At 36.7% G+C, this 17,296-nt stretch overlaps 2 protein-coding genes across 2 annotated transcripts; one reads left to right on the top strand and one right to left on the bottom strand.

The window, feature by feature from the left end:
• The first annotated feature begins 900 nt into the window (after positions 1-900).
• Positions 901-5,043, top strand: LOC149163234 (uncharacterized). Its single transcript, XM_089435382.1, has 3 exons — positions 901-2,505; positions 3,076-3,301; positions 3,425-5,043. The coding sequence occupies exons 1-3, from the start codon at positions 901-903 to the stop codon at positions 5,041-5,043; spliced, it is 3,450 nt and encodes a 1,149-aa protein (XP_089291508.1).
• A 10,848-nt stretch (positions 5,044-15,891) lies between these two features.
• LOC149163233 (uncharacterized) lies at positions 15,892-16,808 on the bottom strand. The gene is made up of 2 exons (XM_089435985.1): positions 16,349-16,808; positions 15,892-16,226 (listed from the first exon to the last, which is right to left on the bottom strand). The coding sequence occupies exons 1-2, from the start codon at positions 16,784-16,786 to the stop codon at positions 16,047-16,049; spliced, it is 618 nt and encodes a 205-aa protein (XP_089292111.1). The 5' UTR covers positions 16,787-16,808; the 3' UTR covers positions 15,892-16,046.
• Between the last annotated feature and the right edge of the window lie 488 nt (positions 16,809-17,296).

Genomic DNA, 17,296 nt, shown 5'->3' with positions numbered 1-17,296 from the left:
TGTCATGCTCAAACCGAGTGGGGGTTTGGCACAAAAAATTAATCTTCAGTTCCATGAATATGTTTATGAACAGATTTTAGACTACGAATATTTACCTTTCAGATGCCATTGGTGCCACGAGTATGGGCATATGGCAAAAGATTGTCCACATAAGAGAAGGAGAAGACATTTTCGTAGGACAACAGCTCACAGAGTAAATGAACAAGAAGATGTTCAGATGTCGACGGAGCAGGACATGACGGAGACGCTTGACCCTATGAATCTGGAGGCAGAGGAGACAGAGAAAGGGCCAGCGGAGGGAAGCGATCATTATAAGGAGCCGGCGGAGGAAGCGGGCAAAGATCAAGAAGCTGTAGAAGGGGTCGTTGAGGAGATAGCAAAAGACAAGGAAGCTGTGAAAGGGATCGCTGAGGAAGCAACCCATGAACAATCCGTCGAAGCTGAGAAGGGTAAGTGCTCAGGGACTTCTACCTCCTCATTAATCTCTCCTGAGCATCCATATATAAATCATAATATTACTTCTTCGTCATATAAAGAGCATGAAAATTGTAATGATGATAAGATGGAACAAACAATGTTAAATCTGGATGTGGAAACATTAGCTGAAACCTTACCACTTCTGGATATAAATTGTGAAGATAAATGGCCTCCTCTCACTCACCCTGTGTCCCGGACTCCTTGTCCTTACAATCTGAGATCTTTGGGTGGGAACCAAGTGACTCAGGGGTCTTTAGGTGGGTTGGGGCTGATACATCCATTGATCAAATCCAAAAACAAGCGTGGTCGGAAATCTGATATGTCTAAAGCAAAACTTAAAGCGAAGATGGATGTTGCAGACGGTAAACAATTTTCCATTCCGGGGGTTCTTAGAGCAGCTCATCCCCCTGAGGGAGTAATCAAATGATCCTGACGTCTTGGAATTGCAGAGGTTTGGCCAGCAAACCTAAAAAACTGGCCTTAAAAGAATGGATTTTCAACTCGAAAGCAGATGTTATTTTTCTGCAAGAAACATTGGGGAAGGCTTATGAGATAGAAAATATGCTTAATACCCTTCTGCCTGGGTGGTCTTTCAGTGCTATGGATGTCTTTGGACATTCGGGGGGAATTGCAATTGGGTACAAAAAAGGGAGGATAAAAGTTCTCAATAATTGGGGGATGAAGAATGTTATGGGAATGGAGATCACATCCCCTGATTTCAGTTTTCCCATCAACATAGTAAATATCTATGGACCATGTCAAGGCAGGGAATCTTTTTGGGATGAATTGATGTCAAAATCTGTTATGAAAGCTCCTGTGATGATTATGGGAGGCGATTTAAATTTTACTTTGGGTAGGTTGGAAGCTTGGGGCCCATCGGCTAGAGAAGATCCTCTTACAGATTTTTTCCATAATCTTATCACAGAGAATAACTTTATTGATCCTCGACCGATCAAGCTAAAGCCTACTTGGAGGAATCGAAGGATAGGAGCAGACAGGATTGCCAAAAGACTAGATCGATTCCTGCTGACGGACTCTTTGTCTTCCAAAGCTCCCTTGATCAGACAGTGGGTTGAGGAAGTTGGGAACTCGGATCACTTCCCGATTTTCTTAGACATATCAATCTTTCCTCATAAACCCCCTGCACCCTTCAAATTTAATCCTGCATGGCTACAAGATCCAACGTTCAGCAAGTTGTTTAAAGAAACTTGGATTCATCCTGAACACAATGCAGGTGAGGAGAAAAGTTATCTGTTCATGGACAATTTAAAAAGATTGAAATCAGCTACAATTTCCTGGGCAAAGGATAGGAAATTGAAACAAAATGAGGAAATGAACATCATAAGGGAGGAGTTGAAACAGATGGAGGGTTTGGATTCAGATGGTTACTCATCTCAAGAATCTAAAGATAGAATCCTTCTATTGGAGAAAAAGCAAACAAAAATACTTTTGGAAAGGGAAGAAGAATGGAGAATCAAGAGCAGGGCAATTTGGCTTAAGTCTGGGGATGAGAACACAAATTTTTTTCAAAATTATGCAAAAGGAAGGAAATCTATAAACACTATCTGGCACCTTAAAGATGAAGAAGGAAGAGATGTCAGGTCTTTTCCAGAGCTTTCTGGTTTAGGGAAAAGACACTTTCAAAACATTTTTGCAGATCAGGGAGAGGCTACTATAGCAGAAGTCTTTAAAACTGTACAATGTTTTCCTAGATTCATTGAGGAAGATGAAGCTGAAGATCTTACAATTCCGGTCACAAAGGGGGAGATTGAAGCAGCTATGAAGCTAATGGGTAAAGACAAGAGTCCAGGCCCTGATGGCTGGACAATAGAATTGTTTCTATATTTTTTTGATCAAATTGGAGATGAGATAACTGAAGTTGTTGAAGAGTCTAGGTTGAAAGGAGAAATATATAGACCTTTTAATTCAACATTCATTGCTCTCATTCCAAAAAAGGATGAACCGGAAAGTTTTGAAGATTTCAGACCAATTTCTTTGTGTAATTGTATATACAAGATTATTTCAAAGGTTATAGCTCTCAGATTAAATCCGATCTTGTCCAGGAACATCTCTATGGAACAATTTGGGTTCCTGGATGGTAGACAAATCCATGAAGCTATAGGGGTCACTCAGGAGGTAATTCATAGTGTCAAAACAAAGAAAAAGAAGGGTGTTGTTCTTAAAATAGACCTTTCCAAAGCTTATGATAGGATCAGCTGGCTCTATCTTCGAATGATTCTTACTCATGTGGGATTCAGCTATCCTTTTGTCAGCTGGATTATGGGGTGCATAACAAACGTCAGCTTTGCAGTATTGGTCAATGGAGCGGCATCCCCATTTTTTACTAGTCAGAGAGGCCTCAGACAAGGGTGTCCCTTATCCCCTCTCCTATTTCTCCTTGTGGCAGAAGGGCTAAGTAGACTGATACATAAAGCCAGAAGTGAGAATAAGGTAAAAGGTATTGAGGTAGCAATAAATCTCTACATCACCCACCTGCTTTTCGTTGATGATATATTAATTTTTTCTAATGGTAATTACAGCGAATTAAAGGAGTTAAAATGCATTTTTGATCTTTTTCTAAAAGCAACTGGAATGCAGATAAATTCTGGGAAATCTCAGGTTTGTTTGGCAGCTGTAGACAGGAGGGAAAGAAATCAATTGATTGATCTTTTTCCGTTTCCGTGTCAACCTCTGGATGTTCCCTTTAAATACCTGGGGTTTTGGTTAAAACCAGTTGCTTACAGAAAAGAAGACTGGAATTGGATCATAGCAAAAATTGAAGCAAGAATTTCACATTGGAGTTATAGATGGCTGTCCCGAGCAGGTAGGTTGACTCTTATTAAATCAGTCTTGTTAGCTATTCCAGTTTACTGAGCTGCCCTAACCTGGTTTCCTAAAGGTGTAATGGAGAAAATTAGAAGGATATGTTGCAGATTTTTATGGGCAGGCTCTAAGGAATCCTCCGGATTACCATGGGTGGCCTGGGATAAAGTGGCCAGACCAAAAGAGTGGGGAGGTTGGGGGATTAAAAGACTCCCTGAGTTCAGCACCTCGTTAGCAGCAAAGTCAGGATGGAGGCTTATAACTATTGAAAATCTGTGGACAAGGGTGGTTAAAAGGAAGTACATTGATCCAATGCCTTTGGATGATTGGATTCGGAGTCAGAATAAGAAGGCAAAAAACTCTTCTGTAATTTGGAAGGCAACGGTGGAGGCTTTCTCAGTAATTGAGCAAGGGTTAGCATGGAAAGTGGGAGATGGCAGACAAATCAGGATTGGCAGGGACCCTTGGGTTGGGTGTAATGAAGCATATGCTTTATCACCAGGACTTCTTCGACATCTTGAGTCCAAAGGTATCTCCTATATATATCAGGTTGAAAGAGTAGGGCAGTCTACTATTTGGGGACAGGCTTGGAAGGACGATGAAGAGTTAGGACTAAATGCTAGATGGAAGAATGAATGGACAGGCTACATCAAAGAACTTAATCGATCCAATGTTAGGATAAAAGAGGAACCTGATAGATTAATGTGGGCTCACAGCAAAACTGGGGGGTATACACCAAAAGAAGGATATTCTTATCTAATGGGAAAGATAGGTTGGGGAGAACCGGAATGGTGGGCCAAAGATATATGGAAACTTAAAAGTCCTGCCAAATCCAAACTCTTTCTCTGGTGTATTTTAAATAGGAAGGCACCAACGTGGGAAAATCTTCAATCAAGATTTTTAGCTGGTCCAGGGCGATGTCCTTTGTGCAAATCTGAGGAGGAAACTACAAACCATCTTTTCACCACATGTTCTTTCTCGAGGAAATTATGGGAGGAGGTCATCGGTTTTCTTAAGGTGACTGCACAGTGGGGAAATGAATTGCTGGGTGATACTTGGAGGAAATGGTGGCAAACATATTCGGTTGGGAATATGAGGAACTTGCCAATCATCTACTGCTGGGGTGTGTGGCTTGCGAGAAACAAGAGTTTGTTCCAAGATCAAAATACACCGATTTCTGTTATTGCATCTAATATTATTGCCATTTACTCTGCTCTACCTCCCCCTGAGGAAAAAAAATCCAGACCTAAACAAAACAACATCATCATACAGGAGGATATCCCTTGTGGTTATTTTGACGGGGCATCACAAAACAATAGGGCTGGTGCAGGCATGTGCATACATATCAACTCAGAACATACTCTAAAAGCCTCGGTTGGGTTGGGTACAGGAACTAATAATTTTGCGGAACTCTCTTCCTTACGTCTCCTATTATGCTGGCTACAACACAAAAACATCAACACCATTCAGATTTTTGGGGATTCTCTTAATGTTATAAATTGGATCAATGGTTTAGCTGCTTGTCAAAATCAAATTTTGATGACAATTGTTGAAGAGATTCTATATCTGAAGACATACTTTAACAGGTTCTCACTATGCCATATCTACAGGGAGAAGAACGAAGAAGCAGATCAGTTATCTAAGGCTGGTCTTCAACAGGATTCGGGCAGCTGGGCGATAGAAGAGATATATCAGGGACAGTCTCACCGAACAGAACAGCCTCCTTATGAGCAGCAACAGTAATGACAGATCTTGATTGGCTCCATTTTTGTCGGCAAATATTACAGTTTTTCTATATTTTCTGTTTACTTTTTGTACATATTTATCCATAGCAGGGTGAACTTTCGGCATTTAGATCATAGCTTACAGACCTCTATATTTTTTTGGCTCTAAAATGACTGGTGGACATACTTGACAGAATGGGGTTGTTTTCTTTCTTTGAAGGAGACCCCGGGTATCACATGTATTAGTGTACTTTTGTTTTATGGTTTTAATTCCCCTTCCGGGCGGAAGACATATACAGGACAGACTCCGCAGAAAGCTCCCTGAGGGTTGAGCTGTGATTGTAAAAATGAGCCCAGCATGGCTTAAGAACAAATGTGTAAAAACTTTTTATCACCATAATAGAAAGTTTTGCTTTTTTCCCCGGAAAAAAAAAAAAAAAAAAAAACTATGATCTCATGCAAATTGCAACAATAATCAAGTCACAAATTAGAATAGTACAAGTTGTAGAAATGTATACAAAAAAGGATTGCAACACCATGAATAACAAAATTAAATATCAAAATTACAACACTATGTAAGTAACAATTAAATATCAAAGTTGAAACGCTGTAAATTAAAAATTAATTATTGAAAATAAAATATTGTAAATGAAACTACATTGACATTATAAAGTTACAAATAATAGTGGCCAAAGAAAAGGCTCTACCTTTTTAAGCAAAGCAATGGTTAAAGCACTAATAAATTAATACATCATCAATTTAAATTGAAACAAAATAAGAACTTGTATTGCGAAAGTTCAAATTATATTTACAAAATAGTTGATCCCTCTAGATATTTTGTTGTTTATTGGCATGGTATTTTATACATAATATCAAATGTATAAATTAAATCAAGGATTTGATAAATAGTCATGAAAATGACTATTCCATCCAATCAACTTAGATCAATCCTAACTCCAAATCTACCAAGCATCGAGAGAGATCAAATCTCTTTTCATTGTAAAAAAAATTCAAATCTCAAGAGATTTGATCCCTCTCGAAGCTTGATAGATCTAGAATTAATATAAATATAAGTTAGTTTAATTTCCTCCTCTAAATAAGCTATATTGTACCTAAATACCATAGGTCAATATCATGAATTCTCACAAACATTTATTAATAAATATAACTATTTGTTTTATTTTATCTTGAATTATTCTTAACCCCGTTGATTAGTTTTCTTATCAATATATTTACTACTATTAACATCTATATTTCAACCATTTAGATTATTTAATAATTTTTAACTAAATTATATCTATTAAAAAATTATAAATAAATAAATTATTTAATTATCTAACTAATTTCCAACCACTAGTCTTCTAGTTATAGCTTTATTATTTTTATTAATAATTATTCATGACCCAGTTGATTAGTTTTCTTATCATTATATTTATTACTATTATTTATACTCTTATCATTTATTTTTCAACCATTTAGATTATTTACTAATTTTTAACTAAATTAAATCTAATAAAAACATAAATAAATAAATTGATGGTGGTGGTGGTGGTGGTTAATGTCCAATGAGACCAAACTTTGGTCTATCGGACATAAAGAAACAAATTATTTAGTTTGATTTAAGATTTTATTTTTATGCTCAAAAATCTTGGAGAGAAGCCTACCAAGCTCATTATAATTTTGACATTGTAAAAGGCTAGGAAGGTCAGTATTGCAACAAAGATTATGAAATTGAGATCTCATGTGGTTGTACGCGGGGCACTCTAAGAGCAAGTGATTTTCATCATCGACGTTCATATTCTCACAGAGATGGCAGATCCTTTCCATCCATGGCGTTTTAAGAACTGCCCAACGACCCGTTTCACTATGGATCTCATGAGAGTTCATTCTAATCTTGGCTATATTAATTTTCTTCTTTGAGCTAATTAAAACATAGAGATACTTTTGATCTTCCGGGGTGGGGTTAATGACCTCCTTATAATATCTTAATTTTCTTTTAGCTGCTAAATCTTTCTCACACCACATTTTTTCTTTGAACTTAGAAGTAACAATATTTTTAATGTTATTAATGTTTTGCAGTGCAACATTCTCGTCTATCTCCCAATGGTTAACCAGGGCCTGGTGTCTTTATACCAACCTCGTTTGAGCCCTAGGTGGTTTTGGCTGGAATTTAAAGCTAGCTTAGGAAGTCTATGGTCTCCTATGTTATTGAGTTTTTTCTTGTACAACAGAAGCCTAGTCATAGCTAGGCTCTCGATAGGGGAAAGACCCACTCCTATAAGGAGAATAAGATAGGATGTATTGCTTTTAATTTTGAAGTTATATGTTATAAAATGATTCTGAATTTGCTCAATCTTTCTGTTATCTCAAAATCAGATCCTGATAGGCTGCTGGTCAGGTTGACTCTAAGTAACTATTTCAACCTACTTTAGGCTGAGGCTTAGCCTCCTCAACCTGAGAGGGCTCTCTCTTGATGGATTAATGATTTTGATTAAAGATAAGATGGCTAACTCTTATAGAACAACTGTGAAAAATATGAATGGTGGAAACACATTAAACAAAACTATCCATTGGGCTTATGGAGTCAACAACACCTCAATATAACAATGAACTCAACCCTACATGGAAGTCAGGGCATTCAGCATTTAAACATTCAGAACATAAACTCATATGGGACCACACAGTTTATAAATGTATTCTGAGTGATTATACATCCATACCAGAATTAAGAAAAGGACAACATCACATATTCTGAACACAAAAAATCCTTCATGAATCCTGAGAAGTAAAGTCAAGCATGTATTACTGAAAATGAGTCTTACATAGGCCAAATACAAGCTTTTCCATAAAATTTTCCAACCTCGATTACATTGTTGTTTCAGCTATATATAGAGCTCTTATTCTAACTGATCGAGATTCCTCCTCAAGCATGAGGGGAATTCGAAAACTACTTCTATTACTGACAACTCTTAAACTCTAACTACTTAATAAATACAACAAAGTGTTGACTGGAGTTTTTTAGAGATCTAAATCAACTATGATTCTAACTCCATATCACATGCATGATGGCTAAGATGATTCCTTTCTATGACATCTGGTTCTCTTTCAGTTTGGTTGAGATGGGTGTTTAATGCTCCATGTTAACCTTGGATGTTGTATCTTCTTCACTATCCAGAAAAATTAGGAGATTATCCTTGCTTCTCGGCTGTATGATCTTCGAATCTTTATAAGTCGGTTTTTTAATTGTTGTCCCTCAAAATATGACGGTGGCCACGTTTTGATGTGATGTCCGCCGTTATGAAACCTGATTTGATGATGTGTCATCCACTGTTTCGAAAAAAAAAGGAAAACGTATTCAAGCTGTCTGATACATGCTTCAATTTCCTTATGATATGACAAAATGCCACTTTTTGATTCAAATTATTTATTTCCACTTGTGCTAGTCTGATTGGCTGTTGTAACTTCAGGTGTTCTCGTTGTATACAACTGTCCTTCAAAATTTTCCCGCTTCAACTTCAAAACTGCTTGATTTATGTTGAAATCATCACTTTTAGCAGTTTCGTAGCGCGCTACGAAACTACTGAGTTATTTAAAACAACTTGTTTTTAACCTGAGACGTTTATTAACCGAGTGCTTGATTGCCAAAAACTTCTTTAGACTTTCCAAAGGCCGAATAGGGATTTAGATTTCTTCATAAAGATAAGATCAAGCAAACTTATCAAAATTTTGAAATAGAATCTTACTTGAAATGAAAACTCATTTAGCAGGTCCTTTAAGCTGGCTTAGCTGTGCCTTCAGATCTTCAATTTGTTTCTTCATAACCTTATTCCCAGCTCTCAGTTGCATATTGATCCTTCGGATGTACTTGGCTTCTTTGATTGCTCGTATTGTCCAGGTGTGAAATTGTGAATGGCCATCAACCACTGAATTCACCTGGGCTTCTACAGTTGCATTCCCTTTCCATAGAGTTTTATAATAGTTTGCTTGTATGACTGCGTGTCTTCTAGCAGCTTTCTTCAATTTGGCAATCTCATGCTTAGCTGATTCTAATTGGCTCTTCAGGTCTGCTATATTATCTTCTTTAGATGTGATGACTGTTTTGCCTGTGTTTTTCTTTTGCCAACGTTGTGTCCCTTCCCCTGTTTCCTCTGTTCTTGACAGTGCTTCCTGTACTTGTTGGAATCTCCTTGTCATAGGTCTTCTAGGTTTAAAAACAAACTCTTCAGCTGGCTCATCAAATTTAAGCCTTTTTGAGGCCTTGGCTTTCTTAGTGCTTTCTTGTTCTGACTGTATCAACTCAATTTGAACTGGTAGAGACTGCTCAAAGTCAATAGCCTGTAATAAGGCATTTAAACTTCCCTTGGACACTGGACTTTCTTCGACTGCTACAGCTTTACCTTTTTCCTTATTCATCTGGCTTCTTGTTCTTATCCTTGAGACTACTTCAGATGTGCTTGTTTCAAGTACAGTCTTTTTACCATGAGCTTTTTCCTTAGTTGATTGCTAAGGTTGATCTTGGATGATGAGTGGCTTCACTTGTTTTCTTACTTGTGAATTTGGAACTCTTTTAGCTCTTGCTTCTGTTTGGAGCTCAACTATTGTAAAATCTCTAGCAGGTAGAGGAGTGAGGCCAGTCTGGCTTTTGAAGCCAGCCATAAAAATGAATGAATTCCAATCTCTGTCTACCTTTTGGAGCCCATCTAAAACCAGTGGTTTGATCAAACCATGATGAAACAAAGAGGTTTCACAATCCTCTTTCCTCAGTTGTACCTTATCACACATCTTACTCAAACTACGGAAAAAATAAAAAGGTAAGTCTATGGAGACCTTCCCGGTGAAATGCAAAAGGAGTTTAAAATGGTAAGAGTAAACCTTGTTATACCTTCCTTCACAAGTCAGATATTTCTGTATGCAGGTGAGTAAATGAGCATAATATTCTTTGACATAACTCCTGGGCACTGCCTTACTTAAAATCTTCATTTACAAATTCATCCTTCAAAAACTCCTTGCAAGGATTCATGTCAAACTTGAAATTTTTAAACCATTGCTCTTGTCCTCGTGGGATCTCTGTCACAGTAGATATCACTTTTGGCGAAACCTGCAATTCTATCATGGCTACTTTTGAATTCAAGCCTGTGAAGTTAAGTGCAAATTCTTTAGTTACCTGTGCGTGCCCTCCTTGTAACTTTCTGCAAAAATTCCAGCACCCGGCCTTTTTAAATGCTTTCTCCACGTCTTTATTTCTCAGCGTTATATCTAAGCCTTCAGGCTTAGTCCTTAGACATTTGCCGGATCTGTGCTCCTTTTTCTCCATTGATTCTTCCAAATCTTCGCAAACAATGACTACCAGCTCCGGTTGGAATTGTGATTCAGCTTCTATTTGAATTCAGCCTCGCTTGATTATCAGCCTCACTTGATTATCTTTGCAATTGAATTTTAAATTTTGCCGTTTAAAATCTTTCAAGTTGTAATCTTGCAGATTTGTCATTTCATGCAAGACTTACGACCATCATTAAGTTTTATGCACGATGGTCTTTCTTGGAAATGATGATTCATGCGTATCAACAGATCTAGTGGTGGTGATAGTGGCAATGAGTGGTGAAATGTGATAAGAGGGTTACATGAGCTGACATGAGAAGACATGGCCTATGACTCACCTAACGGATTTGACATTTCGGGAAAGATTCGCTGCGAAATGTACGAATCCATGATTTCGCAGCGCTGTCAGTTTTAAATTTGAATGATGCGCTGCGAAACTGCCTAATCAGGATTGCGCTGCGAAATTACAAAAAGGCACGGTGACTGACATAAGATAACAGGTGGCTATAAAACAATGGTAGATGGAGGGGAACCAATGGGAGCTGAGAATAACTTGACTCAAAAACTCTTCAAAACTTCAGATTCTAAGGGAAGAAAAATAAAACAAAAATAAACTAGCACTGACCTTTGTCATCGGGCTAAGATGAAAAGTTACATATATCAATTTTAGTTCTAAGTGATAACACTTTCTCCAGGATTCTCTAGAGATGTTGCAACCCCAAACGTGACATCCATATAAGATAACAAGAGTGACTAAAGTTTCAAAGAGAAACTTCTTTCTATCCCACATTACGAGGTTTGCTGTTTTACAATTATTTTCAAACCAAAATAAGCTTTCCATCCCCCATTAATCCTTTTCTCAATGCTATAGTTCCAGTTGAGCTTGTGATGAATATCAATTCCTAGGTACTTGTAAAAAGACACTTCCTCCAAGTTACTATTGTCATACATAAAATTAGTGTAAGTGTCCTTGGATTTGATAATCATAACTTTTGTTTTGTGAGTGTTAACAATCATACCCATGGTAGAGCAGAAATCATTAAGAAGTCTAAGTTGCTTATCAAAATCAGAAGGGCACCTTGCGAGAAGAACAATATCGTCAGCATAGAGAAGAGGGATGATGACTATCTTAGCTAAGGTCGTGCCAGCACAGCCTGCTTCCTCTAAACATCCTTCTATCTTGGCGATGTAAATGCCAAATAGGGTAGGGGAGAGGGGGCAACCTTGTTTAACTCCGATATTACACTTAATATCTTTCGACCACCCCTCATTGCTCTTTAACTTGGCAATTACATTCTCGTATAACCTTATAGCAGCAGCTCTCAAATCGAAAGGAACCTCTAGCTCTTCTAATCTATTCCATAGGTTGTTTCTAGGAACCATATCGAAATCCTTTCTAAAGTCCACAAAGCAACAAAAGAGACTGGATTTATCATTGCAGCATCCCTCCGCAATGATCCTAACCATAACGAGGTGGTCCGTTGTTGAGTGTTACCTTCTAAAACCCACTTGGCCTTTAGCTCGCTTACCTTCAATTTCAATCCATATGCTCAACTTCTTTTCCAAAATAATACCATATAACTTGGCTAAGAGAGGGTTGATCATAATTATTCGATAATTAGAGGGGTTATTGTATCACCACTTTTAAAAATAGGGATAATGAAGCTCCGAGTCCATGGTTTAGGGAACCCTTGCTTGACCGCTTGATTGAAAAGCTTTTGGATGTGGGGGATGAGGACAAGACCTCTAATTTTTAAGATTTCTGCCCGGTAACCTTCAATGTCCTTAGCTTTTCCATTTGCCAGGCGTTTAACCCCAAAATCAATGTCTTCTAATGAAAAAACTTCTTTTGTTGTGATCAGGGTTTCAAAGTTATCCATGACATTTGGAGATTCAAAAATCTTTTTAAGATAGGAATTAAAGTCGTGTAAAACAATTTTATTATTAACTTTAGTTTTCCTTGTTAGAATCTACCTCCAAAATTTCTTAAGAACTGCCTTAGAGAGGTGTAAGAGATTCTCTTGTCTTTTACAAATATACTGCCTTTTTTCCTTTTAGTTAGGGTTTTGTATATTTTTATCTTGCCAATTTTAAGAGATTCATCAACAACTTCCTTAATTGCTCTCTTCGCACTTTTACAATCTTTGTCATACCATGGGTTGGTTTTGCTATTTCCTTTATTACTTGAAACTTCAATTGAGAACTTGTTAATAGAATATGAGAGGGTTGTAGTAAAATTATAATAGAGGCCTTCTATGTTGTCGATACTAGATAAAGGACGCAAATTAGTTTTTAGTTCATTTAGAAAGAGATCGTTTTTATTTCTATCAAAAATTAAGTTCTTTTGGCTATAAAGATTATCTTTTATGGAATCTCTATGCATGACAAAATTGAGAGTTATAAGTAAAGTACTATGATCAGAGTCAAGCTCATGGTCGTTTAAGATGTCAAAATTTATTATTTCGTTGTATAAATAGAGATCAGAAATAACATAGTCTACCACGCTACTACCAAGCGAATGGATGGAGGTCATCCAACTAGAATTGGACCACTTTTTTAAACCGCTACAAATTATGAGATCCTAAGCACTACAGAGCTTGACTAGATCCGACCCAAACAAATCCTCCCCAAGGTCTTCAGAGCTCCTCTTGTATTGGCTAGCCAATGTAAAGTTTTCATCTAACCAAAGAGGATTAAGGTTGGAATGATTGCTTAGAAGAATAGCTTGGTTGCTTGAAGTTTGAGCAGTAAAGTCAGTCATTAAAATGATATTACCTTCATTCCTTAGGCTAGAAATATCATTCTCCAAATCATTATAAAAACTATTTTTATCTAGATTCTTTTTCTTATAAAAACTATTTTTATCTAGATTCTTTTTCTTATAGAAGTTAGAATTGACGAGGGCAAAATAACAAATTGCTATGTAAGTATTTTTATCATTAATGTCTGTAATCTCTATGCAACTATATTGGTTGTAAAGGTCGGTTCTATAAATCCTAACATGAGGAGAGATGTTCTTCTTAATATAACACGCTATACCCCCAATGCCTCTACGGAAAAATCGCTTGTTTCAAGTAAACCATAGTGCAAAATCATCTATGTTAGAAACCTTAGATTCTTCGTGCTCCCAAATTTCAACAAGCAATATAATATCAACATCATTCGAGATCCAACTTAACTTGGGGTCTTTGTTCCATGGAAAGCCCCAATAGTTCCAAAAAAAAATCCAAAGCATGTTGAATTGCTATTTATTACTATATTTTTTGTTTCTATTTTGAATAACAGCTTTTCTATTTCTGAATATTGTTCATTTTCCTTCCTTCTTAGCTTCTTTTACCTTTTGAACCTCATTTTTTAATCCTGTTTGATCTTCTAAAATGAAATCTTCATTTATAAATATTCTTGTTCTTTTTAGACTTGAGATTTTACTAAATATGTCATACTTATGGTTAATAGAGCTCACCTTTATTCAAATCAACCTTCCTTTATTCTCAATTAATTTCCTCAACCTTGTTGCTTTTGTGAAACACGTTTTAATTTGTAATCTATTATGTAATTTTGTCTAGGCTATAGCTAAAGTATTTTCATCTATCTCCTCTTTCAAACCAAAGATTATAAAGTTCAAAGCCCTTTTGTTACGCTCATAGTCTAATTCTATCATTTTTTTTCATTTCATCTTTAATTAATTTGATATCTAATTTAGCTACCACATTATTTAAAGTGAGAGGGTCATTAACTTTTTCTTCTAATTCTTTAATCATGTCTTTTATTTTAAGACTCTCTAAAGTATCAATGTCTCCTTGCTGAAATGTTTGGTTCAAATTTTTTATTTTGTTTTTCTATAACCTGCAACCTAATCTCCATTGCCTCCATTTTATTTTATTTTCTATTTGTTTTTAAATTTTGTCTTCAAAAAATGTGAATTTATTTTCCAACATGGCTTCTAACTATGTTTGTAACTTGACTTCTCTTTCTTTTCTACATTTCTCTAAAGACTTTATATATCCATAAACGCTCTGTAAAATCACTGTGCTAAATTTACCTTTGATCATCTTTGATTGATGTGGTGAATTATTCATATTTGAAAATATATAAAAATATATATATGAATTGTATCAAAGCACAACTCGCAAACCAAATTGGATTTGAAAAGATCGGATTTGAAAAGATGAATGGCTGAAACCGCTTTGAATCAAACCTGCAAGTTAACTGTCGTTGAAACCTTGTCTGTTCAACAATTTCGCTTTTCCCGCGATCGATGCCTCACGCCTTCTCAACTGAGTTTTTCAGCACCCATAAATTGAATCCACATATCTCGGGTGAGTGCTCCATGAGTCTATGCTTCATAACAATTCCATTAATCCCAGATTTGGCATATCGCATTCAAAAATGAATATGCTCTTCAGTGATTCGGGTTTGGCTTCTTCGTCGGCGAGATTTGGAAGAATTCGGCACCGGGCTGATGAAGGAAACAAAAACTTTAAAGGATCTGGCGACCCGAGCAGTAAAGTCTTTGAAAAAAAAGAAACCGTCCATACAGAGGAAGGCAAGTCGAGGATTTCAAAATTTTCCGATGAGGCAATTTTTTAAACCAGTCAATATTGTTGGAGATTTCGGAATGGAACGATTCAAAATTTAATTGCCAGAATCGAAGAGTATGCTATTCAAAATTTAACATCCGGCATCGAAGAGTCTTCTGACGGAAAATCAATTTCTACGGCACGCAATACGACTTCAACCCCAATTCTATTTCTCTACGGACGTATTTATTGGGTGAGTCGAGAGTCAGTTCTGTTTCTCTGCAGAAAAACTGTCCATACAGAAGGAGGCAGATATGAAGTCCGTGCCTTTACAAGGGTTAGTTTTTCATTAGCTTCTCTTGGACCATGATGTATTTTTGTTTATTTATATATAAAATTTGTATGATTTTCTTACTGTTTCGAGGATGAACCATATACATTAATTGATTTAAAATTTCAACTAAATCTTAATAATATGATTAATCCAAAAAACATTTATATACAATATAAATCACAGAAATTTAAAACTAACATTATTGATATAGTATTTAACTAAATAAAATGTTTAAAAAACAAAACATTTCACCTCTCACAATAGTTACAATGAATTCATTAAAAAAATATAGGTTGACTCTTTCGACTATGTTATATTAAATATAAATTGAAGAAATATTATAAGTGGATTAAAAATAATTTTAATGATTAAGATTAAGCATTTCATATCACTCGTGATTGGAATTTTCAATTAACTAATACGAAAGATAATATGTTACGAGGTAAGGGGAAAATCTTGAAGAAAGGAACCCATATTGCCATCTGTGATCTGTAAAAACAAGTATAACGAATGTGGAATGAATATGATAGTTGGAAAAGACAGCTTTATTGAAAAAATTGAGGGCAAGGATACGAACATTTTCATTTCGTGTCCTGCAAATAATGTTCTCCACATGACCCTATCATCATGTGAATTCTGTTGGTGGATAAATTAGCCGACGCTCTCCTCGATTACACTCACTTCCGGGCTTCAATGGAAGCCCTAACAAAACCTTACTTAAGTCCGGAACACCTCTGCATTCTCTATCTGAAGCTCGTACTCAGGACGGCCATTTCATGTCTTTGGCACCTCTCCTCAATGGAAGCCCTAACAGAATCTTTCTTGAAATAGGCAAAACCTCTGCATTGTCTATCTGAAACTCTTTCTGAGTATGGGCATTTCATGCCTTTGGCGCCTCTCCTCACTCGAAACAACAGCCGCACTTGACAGATGCACAGCCGCTTTCTTTTTACTGCACTTCTTGCTGGAGGAGCGCACCCCCAATCTTACATGTGCTCTCGCTTCTGCAACAGAGGGCGAAGATCTCATCTGTAAAGCAGAACAAAGAACAGCCACACATTTAATTCATGCATATATGTTTCCGGAAAGCATTGATAAAGAAGAAGGGAAAATGTGCAGAGAAAACCAAACTAAAAGCTGCGAATACTTACATGATTAGTGGCGGATACGACGGGGCGAGTGATGTCTTGGAGAGGCTTCCTCGGATGGGGTAATCGCAATACAGAGGCTGAAGAATAAGAGGAGAATGGGGGAATGTTCTCCTTATTCCTCTTATATTCTTCTTCTTCCTCTCTCACAGAAAAAGAATGAGTGAGTGCAAGCTGCTGAGGGCGAAGAAATTGTTGTTGCAAGTCCATCTGCATTTCCACTTGAGAGAATGATATGCCAAGTAATAGCAATACTGATATGCGTCCCCTGCCCTCACTGCACTGTATGTGAAGAAGCGAAGCAGACAGTGAGCAGAGTGCGGAGGAATGAAGGGGAGATAAGTGTGAGATGTATTTGTAAGACTGAATTTGGATGATTTGATTCAATGGCGGGTGGATGGATTTCAGAATTTGAGATTTGGTGATCATGGAGGGAGACATTTTTGAGGTTCAATTTTGTGAGGAGGAGGGAGAATGGAAATCGCCCAAATTCAACTGAAATGAAAAAAGCGAACCGGAGGGTGAACCGCTGAAATTTGAAATTGGAGATTAATGAGAGGGAAATGTCAACATTTTAACGGAAGCGGTCAGTTTAGCAACACTTTGTTGCGTGCCGCTGTTATTTTTGTCTCATCTATGGCTTTGTCGGTGGTGGTTTATCTCCCCTAAATTTAGAGAGAGCAGCACTATCGATATTTTTTTTTTGAGAATCTCAAACTTACTCATTAAGATTAAATTATTGGTTGAATGTGTTCCCTTGGTTGGTCTCTGAATTTGAGTGGGTCCTACTTTAGCGAAGGCATGTAACCCCATCACATGGGAGGGAATATATTCTTAAACCGGTTTGGAGAGACTATAGATTTTATTTTACTATTATAAAATGTAAAAATACACTTCTTCATTTCATTTGTTTTTTCATATAAAAAAATCTAAAGTAATATTGTATATATA

This window comes from Pinus tabuliformis, chromosome 5_2, assembly GCF_031772625.1.
Source record: "Pinus tabuliformis cultivar Carrire ecotype Pingquan chromosome 5_2, CPIR1, whole genome shotgun sequence".
NCBI classification, from domain to species: Eukaryota; Viridiplantae; Streptophyta; class Pinopsida; order Pinales; family Pinaceae; genus Pinus; species Pinus tabuliformis.
Note: the sequence above shows the minus strand (reverse complement) of the source record. Positions and strands in the feature narration are given on the sequence as shown.